The sequence below is a fragment of the Siphateles boraxobius genome, unplaced genomic scaffold (assembly GCF_051911475.1).
Source record: "Siphateles boraxobius isolate OS27281-9 unplaced genomic scaffold, OSU_SipBor_1 47, whole genome shotgun sequence".
Taxonomy (NCBI): Eukaryota; Metazoa; Chordata; class Actinopteri; order Cypriniformes; family Leuciscidae; genus Siphateles; species Siphateles boraxobius.
This window is the reverse complement of record NW_027509108.1, coordinates 2,887,501-2,901,142: the sequence shown is the minus strand read 5'-3', so window position 1 is coordinate 2,901,142 and position 13,642 is coordinate 2,887,501. Positions and strand designations below refer to the sequence as shown.

Sequence of the window (13,642 nt, the reverse complement as noted above, 5' to 3'; positions counted from 1 at the left end):
GACCCGGCGAGGGATAAACTTTTTAAAAACGTCCGCTTGTTTTTTTGACTCCTGAAATCTCTCGACGACCGCGTGGACTGCGTCGCCGAAGAGACCAGAAGGTTCAAGCGGAGCATCTAATAAAAAAGCTCGATCTTTTTCTTTAATTTCAGACAGATTCAACCATAAATGTCTCTCAGTAGCTACCAAGGCTGCCATAGACCGCCCAATTGCTCTGGCGGTCTCCTTAGTAGCCCTGAGAGAAAGATCGGTAGCCCGACGAAGTTCACGAATATCGTCATGACTGACTCCCTCACTACTATCCAGATCCCCCAGCAGGTCAGCTTGATAAGCCTGGAGCACTGCCATAGTATGCAGACATGCTCCAGCTTGACCTGCTGCCGTATAAGCTTTGCCCACTAACACCGAAGTGGCTTTAAGCGGTCTAGTGGGCAAAGCCGAGGCTTTCAGAGACGATGCGGGACCAGGGGAAAGATAACTGGCTAAATTCTCTTCCGCCTGGGGCATCGCCTCATAACCATACTCTTTCAGCCCTCTTATTCGCGAATAAGTGTTAACATGAGGGCTGAAAAGACGTGATGAGTATGGTTTATTCCACGATTTAGAAATCTCATTGTGCAAATCGGGAAAAAATGGAAGCCCTCGTGGTGGAGATAATGTGGCTGAAGATAAAAAGCGCTCATCTAATTTGGTTTTAGGACGAGCGCCCTTATTCTCAGATGGCCATTCAATATTTAACCTCTCTACAGCCCGCGACATAACATCCACCAGCTCATCATATGCTGGGGAAATAAATTGTGAATCCCTTTCCCCCATGTGTGTGCTTACACTCTCCACACTCATCACATCAACCTCCTCGGAGGAAGAGCAACAAAGTAGTGGAGGGCTCTCTCCCCGGGCGAAAGAAACCGCAGAGCGTGCTTCCGACACCGGGGAGAGAGCACTGGATCTCTCGGGTAAGGAAGGAGAAAGAGCCCTCGGACCCGTCTCCAACCCCTCCGAAAGATCCTTTTGCGATCCCCAGGAATGCATTCTCCGCGCCGCCTCAGCAGACGCGGGTCCTGATCCCTGTGGATCGCGAGCCTGCCCACTCACTTTATCAAAGAGTGACAGGCGAGAGCGGAGCATGCGAAGCGGTAACATCTCACAATGCTGGCACTCAGCCCCCTCGAAGGCTGAGACCGCATGCTCCACTCCCAAACAAACGACACAAAGCTCGTGTGTGTCCCCACCCGTTAAATAATGCGGGCAGGGAGAAACACACTGTTTGTACACTTGTTTAGTTTCCATCCTTTTCCGCAACAGACAACAGTAAATAGACAGAGACAAAATGACACAGATCGCTTGCTGAGACACAGAAGCTAATGCCGCGTTTCACCGGGTGAGCCTTTATCCCTTCCTGGTCATGACGTCACCCGCCCGTGACGCTCATTCTTTCAATTGGACTAGTTGACATTGATGCTCAGACGCATGCACGCTGGGGGCGTTCCCAAAGCGTCAAGTGACGCATCGCGAGTTCCCTCGAAAGGGAACTAAAGTTAGGGATACCATGTTAAATGTTGGGTAACACGCAATATGGGTGCACTAATATGCTTTAATTCATGTTTAACTAATGCACATATAATCATGAGTTAATGTATGACTCCTAAATAACTAAACCATTAATTAATGATTACTGCATCAGCAACTAATAAAGAGTCTATATGATTAATAGATTAAGTAATAAATTAATTGCTATTAATTAAATGTGTAATTGTGTATTAATTCCTTAATACCATATTTTATTAACTAATAGTGTAAATAAATGTGTTAATTACCACAATTGGTCAAAGCTATGCACTTCAACTTCAAGTTGTCTGCTTTAATTAATCATTAGCTAATGATTTGCAAATGTATCATCATGTTATAACTTTACCTGTTGAGGCACATGACTATTAACTAATTGTTAAATAAACATTTTATTTATTCTGTTTAAACCCTAAAAGAAGGGTTATCTCATGCCTAAGTAGAATAAAACAGGAATTTGTTCTTAACACAAAAATTAAATGAATATTCAATGTTTCATGTAATGGCAAAAAGTATCTCAGTATTTTGTTACTTGTTTACAATACATTTTATTAAAGGGTTAGTTCACCCAAAAATGAAAATTCAGTCTTAAAATCCTCACCCTCATGATTGTTCCAAACCTGTAAGACTTTCTTTCATCTTTGGAACACGAATTAAGATCTTTATTATGAAATATGAGTGATTCTTGTCCCTCCATTGACAGCTACGCAACTACCACTTCAAAAAAATTAATGAAGAAATCATAAATCCATCATCTAATCCATGTGACTCCTGTGGTTTAACCTCAATTTTATGACGCAAGTGCTTTGTTTCCGAAAAAAAAAAAAAAAAAAACAACAACATAATTTACCACTTTACTTACAAAATGTGAATCTTCAAATTTTCTTTTTTGGGTGAACTGACCCTTTAAATATTTTCTTATTATGTCAATAGTTATTATGTTATATGGAAATTTAAAAGAGTTTTAGATGAAAAATCTCATCTAATTACACCTGATTAGAAATAAATTGATACACGGCTGATAGAGAGATTTTCTTTATTTTGTAATACTGTTCATGCTGTTTTTGGTAGTATGCAAGAGGACGCTTTGGTAACACCTGGAAAACAAAGCGAACGTGGGTGTTTGGTATACTTGAGATCAAAGGTGCAAGCAGACACCCCATTCTTCGCCTTGTGAAGAAAAGAAACAAGGAGACCCTTGTTCCCATCATCAAGAAACATGTCAAACGTCAAAGTCTAGTTGTGAGTGATGAGTGGAGAGCATATGCCAGTCTTTCCCAGGAGGGCTACAAGCATGTCAGAGTCAGCCACAGCCAGAATTATGTAGATCCACAAACAGGACTACATACTCAAAACATTGAGAGAGTGTGGCAGACTTACAAGAGAGAAGTTTGGCGTATGCGGGGGAATCGTTCTGAGAAGGCCTTAAAAAACAGCTCAGCTTCATAGAGTGGACCTACTGGTTAGCAAGAAGATATAAACATGGAGTACTTGGAAGACTTCTCAAGGACATTAGGAATGGTAACCGCAGATAAGTTTAGGGACTTTCTGTAAACCTTACTGTCATGAAAGGCAAAATGTATTAATTAATTATTATTTGATGTTTATAACTTTTGATCTTGGCCTTGGGCATTTGAAATGTTGTTGTAGACAAGTATTGAGACAGTTTTCTCATTTTTAAATGCTCAATATAATGTTTGTCACATAATCAGATGGTCCAGATGTGATCCTGATACCCTAGTAAAATATGGGTTGTATTATTTGGATTGTTTTCTATTTAATAAAAGTGAATTTTTTGTCTGATGTGCCTAGTGTTTGGTTGCAAAATAGCATTGAAAGTCAACAGGCACATTTTGTAAAATCTGTAGATTAAAAATTGAAATGTATCTTATAGTCTATAGGCAGTTAGTTGAATGTATGTTACTTGTCTGTTGAAACAGTGTTGTTGAATGTCAACTGATTGTCACGAACACACACAGGATGAGGGAAAATCCAAGTGCAGTAATTTATTAAGAGGGCAATCCAAAATCGTCGTAATCCATGCAGAGGTCAAATATCCAGAGAAGCAATCCAAACCAAGAATGAGTCTAAACAGACAAGAAGTGTGGTAACACAAAACAACGACTCCGTACACATACTAACACAGTCAGGGAATATATACCCATATCTAACAAGACTAACACAGAACAGCTGGGAACAATGATTACGGGGAACAGCTGAGTGCAATGAACTGATGAGTGACAGTGACAGACAGAATGCTGGGAATTGAAGTTAAATGTGAAGGACACCGTGAGAACGAGGACCTCTAGTGATAAACAAGGGAACACAACCAGACACTGTGAATAACCCCCCCTCTATGGAGCGGCTACCAGACGCTCCACGACAACACTAAAACACGACACAAGTGTTCAGGAGGGAGGTGGAATGGTGGAGGATCAGGGGGAGGGATGGTGGGCCAGGTCCGTGAAGGGAGACAGGACAAGACAGCCTATCGGACATCCAGGACGAAACACAGAGTCCATCGGGCGGCTAGGGCGGTGAAGACCCCTCGGGCGGCCAGGGCGGTGACTCAGGCCCAGGTACAGCGGACACCGGCCCAGGTACAGTGTACACCGGCCCAGGTACAGCGGACACCGGCTAAGGTACAGCGGACACCGGCTAAGGTACAGCGGACACCGGCTCAGGTACAGCGGACACCGGCTCAGGTACAGCGGACACCGGCTCAGGTACAGCGGACACCGGCTCAGGAGCAGACACCGGCTCAGGAGCAGACACCGGCTCAGGAGCAGACACCGGCTCAGGAGCAGACACCGGCTCAGGAGCAGACACCGGCTCAGGAGCAGACACCGGCTCAGGAGCAGACACAAACACAGAAACAAACACTGGTTCTGGAACAGACATTGGCTCCAGCTCTGGAACAGACACTGGCTCTGCCTCCAGCTCTGGAACAGGCCTTGGCTCTGCCTCCAGCTCTGGAACAGGCAATGGCTCTGCCTCCAGCTCTGGAACGGGCACTGGCTCTGCCTCCGGCTCATGAACGGGCACTGGCTCTGCCTCCGGCTCATGAACGGGCACTGGCTCTGCCTCCGGCTCATGAACGGGCACTGGCTCTGCCTCCGGCTCATGAACGGGCACTGGCTCTGCCTCCGGCTCTGGAACAGCAGACACTGGCTCCGGCCCTGGAACAGACACTGGCTCCGGCCCTGGAACAGACACTGGCTCCGGCCCTGGAACAGACACTGGCTCCGGCTCTGGAACAGCAGACACGGGCATGTCCAGGATCCGAGCCAGACACTCGAGATAGTCCAGATCCAAGAAGGCAGACGGCACTGGTTCTGCCTCTGGCTCGGGAATGGGTACTGGCTCTGCCTCCGGCTCTGGAACAGGCTTTTGCTCTGCCTTCGGCTCTGGAACCGGCAAAGGCTCTGCCTCCGGCTCTGGAACAGGCAATGGCTCTGGCTCTGGAACAGGCACTGGCTCTGCCTCCGGCTCTGGAACAGCAGACACTGGTTCCGGCTCTGGAACAGGAGACACTGGTTCCGGCTCTGGAACAGCAGACACAGGCATGTCCAGGATCCGAGCCAGACGCTCCAGATAGTCCAGGTCCAGGAAGGCAGACGGAACGTGAACAGTCTCTGACTGGACAGACGGAATGTGAACAGTCTCTGACTGGGCAGACGGAACGTGAACAGTCTCTGACTGGGCAGACGGGACGTGACCAGTTTCTGACTGGGCAGACGGGAAGTGAACAATCTCTGACTGGGCAGACAGAGGTCTCCTCCTCCATCCCTTCAGACGGATTTCTGCCACCTTTGAACTGGACGAAACCATCGACGAAGTCCCAGCGCTTGATGAAACCAGTGGTGAAGCCTCAACTGCCCTGATCTCCTCATGCCTTTGTGCGCGTCTAGAAAAATATTCTAGTAATGAGATGCCATTCTCTCTCTCTGCGGGAGCAAGCTCACTACGTGGAATCCACATGGTGACTGGGGACGAGATCTTCAAAAAAAATTAAAAAAAATAAAACTGAAAATTACCGCTGGATTTCTGAGGACGGAGTCGTTCTGTCACGAACACTCACAGGACGAGGGAGAATCCAAGTGCTGTAATTTATTAAGAGGGCAATCCAAAATCGTTGTAATCCATGCAGAGGTCAAATATCCAGAGAAGCAATCCAAAACAAGAACGGGTCTAAACAGACAAGAAGTGTGGTAACACAAAACAACGACTCCGTACACATACTAACACAGACAGGGAATATATACACATATCTAACAAGACTAACACAGAACAGCTGGGAACAATGATTACGGTGAACAGCTGAGTGCAATGAACTGATGAGTGACAGTGACAGACAGAATACTGGGAATTGAAGTCAAATGTGAAGGACACCGTGAGAACGAGGACCTCTAGTGATAAACAAGGGAACACAACCAGACACTGTGACACTGATGCACTGTTCACAAGCAACTGAATGGGTACTAATAACTAGTAGAGTCTCAACGAATGGACTGTCAAAATAAAGTTTTACCATATATTGTTTTTGCCTGATTCGTACAGTGCTTTAAACACAATCAGACCCTGAAGATGAAAAGAGGCTGACATGTTCCCTAGATGCCCCTTATATACTTACTGGTCGCACTAGTATGATGTCATAGGCTGTCGCTGGCCAATAAGATTGCTGTGATCTTTTATTTAAAAGGCTAGAGCAATTACTAGAGCGGCCATATGTGAAAAGGCCTCAAGTGTTACTCTGACAGGACTGATTTCCTCTTCCTCTTGGGTGTGACGTCCATCAGCGCCTCTACATCGCTTATGAAGGTCACGTGATCACACTGTGATGCTGAAGTCTGAACATTTACTAAAGAGGAAACGGTATTTTTAAAGACGTGATGCATTCAAGAAGAACAAGGCCACTGACAAAAAAAAATGCCTATAACTTCTCATGATAAAAACATTCAGATTAATCAATTCTGTTTCATTAGTGTGTTTTAAGTTATTTGTTTATTTAACACTTCAGGTGGCTATTAATACATCGTTAAATTGGAGGTTTATCAAATGCACAGTTGCCGATTCTGGCAATAAAATTTGTGTTTTGACGTCACTGCCACTGCAATACCTTTCAGTGTTACAAGCTGGGTTAATTGGTCTACATATGCAAATTAAAGTAGTTTTAAAGTTATTCAAGCAATTATATTCTCTGTTTCCTACGAACAGGTTCCTTATCATTACTATCTATATGCAACTGATTAAATATAGATATTCCCAAGTTTGAAAACATGGACTGATATAAAGTTTCTCTCAGTTTAATGTTTATGCTTTAGTCTAATGTTGTCTGTTAAAACTCTTCCTCTGCTCGATCTGCACTAGTTGAGGTGTCATAAGCTCCTGTTAAAATATGTGTTAATCACATGTCATTCAGAATCTGAAAACGCCTAAACTGGTTTCCTCCTGATCATTTGTAGTGCTATCACTGGTCACGGTTGTTGGTGAAACGGGTAAGAGCATGATTTTATAACTGTTCTGTCAAATATCTTAAGTGTGGGGGATTTATGGGATATTGGTTGGGGCTAGTTGTCACATGGCTGTGTCTCAGTAACTATATGGTTTAAAATCAAAAGTCCAATAGCAGAAATGTTTTCTCTAGCAGTGTTTTGTATGTTGGTGACAAACACCTTAAAACTCATGATAAAAAATCAACTTTGATATTTTAACAACAGATAACTGTATAATAAAGGCTGACTATATAATGAAAGCTGCTGTCAATCAAAATGGGTATTATAAATAAAGTATTTTATTGATTACTTTTTAACTTTAAGCTAAGAACGTCTCTGGTTACTCAACGTAACCGTAGTTCCCTGAGAGAAGGGAACAAGACATTACGTATGTGGAAAACCCTTTTCCATTGAAATGCTGTAGCCTGTCTGAATCACTCTTTTGCTTGCATATAGCAAATGGCGTCCGAGTATTCGCCTGATTGACTGAGACAGCCACTATATAGGCGATGTCGGGTACCAAATACCTCAGAATCTTTCAACTGAATGAGAGCTATTGAGGCTGTGAAGAATTTTTCACACAGCAATTTACGTAATGTCACGTTCCCTCCTCTCAGGGAACTACGGTTACGTTGAGTAAGCAGAGACCTTCCCTTATCAAGCCGGTTCCTCAACATTACGTATGGGGAACGTATAAAACCCCGCTGTGTGGAATTGAATATACTGCCAGTCTAATTAAGTGGGTATAGATAATGGGGACAACATTAAGAATGTGTTTTATTAACAGTAGATCATTTCACGGACGCAAGAGAATAATATGATACTGTAGCATCTTGCGCTGCTTAGACGACCTGGTTGAAACCATGGTTTGAAACAAACGCCAGCCGGGGCATGTCTTCAGGCGACTCGGTCACCCAATGGTTGCTCAGCCTTCTCCTCTTGCACTGACAGAACGTGTGGTGCAAATGAGGGAATGTCCAAGTTATAAAATCTCGCAAAAGTGAGACAGTAACCTCTGTTTCGACAGCGAGACGCCCTTCTTAGCAACAGCAAAGCAGACAAAGAGCTGCTCTCAGGCTCGAAACTGACTAGTTCTGTTCACATAAGCAGGTAGCACACGCATGGGGCACAGAGCGCATTTCTGTGACACTTAACCGTGGTTAGCTCAGAGGGGCAGAATGCTTGTATTGTGATCACTTGGGCTCTGAAAGGGCTTGAGAGCACTTTCGGTGTGTAGCCGTGTCTGGGGGTGGGTCTGACCATGCAATCGTAGGGGCCGATATTTATACCCCCCAAAGAAAGTTCGTTATTAAGGGGGTGTTTATCCACTGAATGGCCATCTAGCATGTCATGAGAGACGGCGATAGCGGCCCCGTAAACTTTCAATGTAGAGAGGGAGCTGCCAGCATCTAGACGTTCCTGCAGGAATGTCAAAATAGTGGAGATATCACAACCCCTCGGGTCTTCATGTCTGACACTAGTTTGCAAACACTCTCCATTTCAATGTCTATAAGTACCTCATCGAAGAGGCTCTGGCCTCCGCTATCGTTTGTAACACTCTCTGTGACACGATCCACTGGTTCACTCCATATTGACCTACCACACATGCAGGTACCACAATTCCAGACTGGGGTGCCATATGGTGCCCTTCACCTGGGACAAAAGGTCCCTTCTCAGAGGTATCCACCATGGGAGGAAGGACGACAGGTTCACCAATTCCAGAAACCATGGCTGGTTGGGCCATTTCGGTGCTACCAGAAGCAGAGCATTCCTCTCTTCTCTGATCTGTTGCAGCACTAGCAGCATTATTTTGGCTGGGGCAAATGCATACTTCCGACCTCTGGGCCAGTGGATTGACAGTCCCCTTTCAGAGGAGCCGTTGTCAGCGAGAAGTACAGCGGGCAGTGGGTGTTGTCTTCTGATAGAAAGAGGTCGATCTCCACTTCGCCAAAAATATTCCAGATCATCTTTATTGTATGAGGGTGTAATCTCCACTCCGTGCGCAATGCCCTTCATGGACAGCATGTCCGCGCTGCAATTCAGACTGCCAGGTACATGTACTGCCCGGATCGAATGGAGTACCCGATCCGCCCCTGCAGGGAGCATGAGCACATTCCTCCCTTGCAATTGATGTACGCTATCACCGCCGTGTTGTCCATCCGGATAAGAATATTATGGTCTTCCATGAACAGAAGAAAACTCTGAAGCACCAGACGAACAGCTTCCACCTCCAAGCAGTTTATATGCCAGCACTTCTGGTCTCTCGCCCACCCACCGAACGCTGGTCTGCCATCGCAGAGGGCTCCCCAGCCTGACAGTGATACATCTGTGGTGACCACCATCCATCTGACCACCCTGCCCATAGCAGCACCCTGTTTGTACATGGTCGTACCGAATCAGAGCGTCAGAGCCTCGAGACATGATTGTGTTATGACAAGGCGCTCCATCCCCGCTCTCCACGCCTATGCCCGGCTCTCTAACCATAGCTGCAGCGGTCTCATGTGCAGTAAGCCCAGCCGGCAGACGGAGGCTGCATCTGCCATTAGACAAAGTAGCCTCTGAAACATTTTCAGGGGGATTGCCTTGCCTTGCACGAAAGAGGCCAGTGTACTGTGAATGGACGTAATTCTTCATTCTGATAAGCGCACGAGCATCGTGCATGTGTCCAGGACCTTACCCAGAAAAGTAATGGACTGGCAGGGCTGAAGAGTGCTCTTTTGCATGTTCACCGATAAACCCAGACACGCCAAATGGGAGTGCTCCTCGAGAACACTCCTCGCTTGAGCGATGATCAGCCAGTCATTGAGGTAGTTCAGCAAGCGCATTCCACTGAGCCTCAGGGACGAGAGCGCTGCATTCATGCACACTGTGAGCATGCGGGGGGCTAAAGCCAGCCCAAACGGTAATACTTAGAATTGGTATGCAACACCTTCGAATGCAAATCGCAGAAAGCGCCTGTGATGAGGGGCTATCTGTATGTGAAAATAAGCGTCCTTTAGATCCACTGCAATGAAATGGTCCACTGCTGGATGTGCATGAGGATCTGCTTCACTGTAATCATTTTGAACGTGCGTTTCGCAAGCGCTTTGTTTAGCAGTCTTAGATCAAAGATGGGTCGCATACCCCCGTCTTTTTCCAGAACAAGAAAATATCTGCTCTTCGGGTACCATCTCTGCTGCCTGCTTGGCCAGTAGGGAGGAAATTTCTGCCCGTAGCAGCGGGGCGCTCTGTTCTGATACTCTGATATCTGTTCCGATACACCAAAGCGGGGTGGTCTGCGAGTGAACTGAAGAATATATGCGCGCCTTATAGTGTTGATCACCCAATCTGACACCGCCAGGAGCCTCTCGATAAAGGGGGCGGCGGTGTTTGCTGTGGCGAGGGCTGCACGCCAACCGCCGGAGAAACATTGCTGACTAAACGAATGACAGGTGACTCTTCGCACGGGGACACATGCACCTACATTCTCAGGTTGCTCCGAGCTTCCGCTGTGCCAAACATCTCCCATGAGATGGATCATAAGATGACCAATATATCGGAAAACATTTGGAATGGGTCAGACATGATTTTGACCACTTTTTACGTTTTGTTTTGTAGAAAGCCTTTCTTTAAAATTAATTTCGTTTTGTATAAATTGTATTTTAATTTTAAGCAATGTTTCATCAACAAATTTGCCTGGATTTATAAATAAGAAGCAAATATAGTAGACAATATAATCAGAACATGGAGGCACCGGCACTTGAACTGGAGCGGGTCTCATAAATGAACCAAAACTCAGACCTGAGAAGTATATCTATAGAAAGCTCGAAATGTCTACTTTTAAACAAAACAATTAAAAACTAAAAGAAATTGGCTACTCTCTGCTTATGTAGGCTAATTCATATGAAGTGTGCATTTCTCTCTATAGGTGCGTTCACTAGCTACTGCGAAGATGGCGAGTCTGCATCGTCAACATTATCTTTGCAGCCACTAACATAGAAAACACTAGTTTATTAATAAACAATTAAAATGTTTCATGCATAATCATTACTTTTGCCGGTTCTTTGTGGCAAGCTTTATTTCAGGTGTTGCGTGATATCTCTGCGCCCCAAGTATCAGTGCTTGTGCTTCCCCCCATATAGTCCCAAATCAATCAAAAGCTGCTCCATTGTGCATTCTCCTTATATATACACTTATCTTGAGGCCACAAGATACTATCTTGAGGCCACAAGATAGTTAAAAAAAATTTTTTTGGACAAAGTGGGACTAGGGGGGCTCCGTAGACATTAACATTCCCATTAAAGGGGTGGTTTACTGCTTTTTTTCTTTGCATGATTGTGTTTATGGGGTGTAATATAACATGTCTTCGTGTGTGTTTTTTTTTTTTTTTAAAAAGCCTTATTTTTCATAAATTTCACCTTTATTGTAAGCCGCTTTCTCCTCTGTCATTTGAACGACCGGTTGACTTCCTGATTCTATGAAACCACTCCCTCAGAAACAGGTAATGGGCTCAGATTGGTTAGTTGGGCCGGTGTGTTGTAATTGGCTAAACTGCGTAGTGCACGTTGTCCGGAAACTTCACGCCCATTACCTTTACGGGCGAAAGTTGCATGTGCTTTGGTCAAATTTAAATAATCGTGTCAGTAGCCTACTGCTGTATTAGTTTGAGCCAAAATCAGACCCAGAAAGCGGCAATGAAGAGGGTCAAGCAGAACCTACCCACATCTCTTACAAAACGTTTCTGAATGGTACATTTTTTTTTATTATTATTATTCTATTCTATTCTTTTCTATTCTAGGCTACTATTATTATATAAGAATTTCGATACGCTGTTACTTGAAAATGCTACTGCTGCTTGTTAGCTTTTGAGATATGGTTTTCTCCTGATTAAACATTTAACTGAATAAATGACAGAGTTATACCGTTTTTTAAAGTTATTGTTTTATCGATATAATGAAAAACCGTTTATCTATTCACAAAACTTAGTTTACTCAGTGTATCTTTTTCTTTAGGTTAGGGATGGGCATTCGATTAAATTTTCTTAGTCGATCGTCGGGAGAATTAACGATCGACTATCGATTAATCATTCATATTTTTATATTCAAATTTATTATTTATTTTTATAAATTAAAAATGCAATGAAAATACAAAAATACAGCGCGTTTTTCCTCGATTAGGTCTTTATTACAAGATGATCAACTTGTGGCAGTAAAACTGGACGTTCGGTTAGGCTAAACTTGAAGATATATGCGCTGCGGTGCTCGAAAGCAACGGAACCTGCAGCTGCGAGTTGGCGTTCTTAAACAGAGACCCTCGTTTGTTCCAAAATAATAAATAATAAAAAAAATCATGTTAAACAATAACTTAACCAAAAACATAATAATACTTAGATCTGACAGGTTTTGTCAAAATGTAACTCAAAACTATCCAAGAACGGAGTCGAGAAAGAGGGTGAGAGAAATTAATTAGCCTACATACTGTAACAATCAATTCGGCTAGGCTACTTAACAAAGCCTCATAAAAAATAACTAGTAACTCACATACAACTTCTACACCAGTCTACTGATTTTTGTTGAGAAAGATAAGCATGTTGATGACATGATCTGAGGTCAGACGCGACCGCAACCTGACCGTCAAGCCTCGTTTAAACTTTCGCCTGGCTCTGCAGCGCGAGTCTCCACAGACTGCGCGCGCACCTCCCCAAACAGACGAGGCGTTTATACTCGACGCGCTCGCCTGTGAAACACCGAATACCGCAATGACGTCATTTTTGCCGCGCTCACCTTCGCGCTCGTGCGGACGCGTCGAGTGTAAACAAGGCTTCAGTCCAGCCGCTGAAAACACCCGCTCTGAGGGGACTGACGTTGCCGGGATGCACAGGTACCTCCGCGCTAACTTGACCAACCAGCCCGGGGAACACGTTCACTTTCCACTCACACTACGCAACGCAGCAGCATTAGTTTAATGATAATCGATAAGAAATTAACGTGATCGACGAAATTCTTAATGATCAATAATCGATCGTCGATTAATCATGCCCATCCCTACTTTAGGTACACATTTGTCTTATACACACAAAATAGCATCGAACTTACTGGCTACTAAAAACAAACAGCGTTGGCATTGGATTACGTTCTTGATCAAATCGAAAAATTACGTCATAAAGTATACATGGAAAATACATTTACAAAATTAGTAAATAATTACAAATTCAGGTCCAAAATGTTTGTACGCGTTTGTCATAGACACATGAAATTAGGGATGTGCGGTATACCGGCCGTTTCACACCGCAAGCGTCACACCGCGAGCAGGAGCAGCGCGTGAGTGTCAAGCAGGAGCGTCGCGTGAGCAGCAGTGAAGCGGGGGTTTCGGCTTCGAGTCTATTTTTGCTGCGCTGCTCACGCTCAATTAAAGTGAAAGCACAGTTTTGATGGACACAATTAATATGATTTCACACAAAAAGTGCCCAAAACGCATAGAATTTGCATGTCTTGTGTGTTTTAACAAGAATTGCAGTATGTCAGAAAAGGAAATGAAGACTAACATAAAGAAAATAACATTTAATAGAAAATGTACCCATCAAACTTGTTTTTAATTATTCA

General features: G+C 44.2%; 2 protein-coding genes across 2 annotated transcripts in view; one reads left to right on the top strand and one right to left on the bottom strand.

Annotated features, from left to right (window-relative positions):
- LOC143710510 (B-cell receptor CD22-like) overlaps positions 1-13,642 on the bottom strand; it is a 773,497-nt gene that overhangs the window by 419,988 nt on the left and 339,867 nt on the right. The window contains exon 7 of the mRNA XM_077201451.1: positions 3,049-3,065. Within this exon, the coding sequence (XP_077057566.1) occupies positions 3,049-3,065 (17 nt within the window). The remainder of the gene's footprint in view (positions 1-3,048; positions 3,066-13,642) is intronic.
- The window catches only part of LOC143710429 (B-cell receptor CD22-like), a 25,783-nt gene continuing 19,149 nt past the window's right edge, over positions 7,009-13,642 (top strand). Inside the window, exon 1 of the mRNA XM_077201383.1 lies at positions 7,009-7,064. The gene's annotated coding sequence lies outside the window, so the exon portion shown is untranslated. The remainder of the gene's footprint in view (positions 7,065-13,642) is intronic.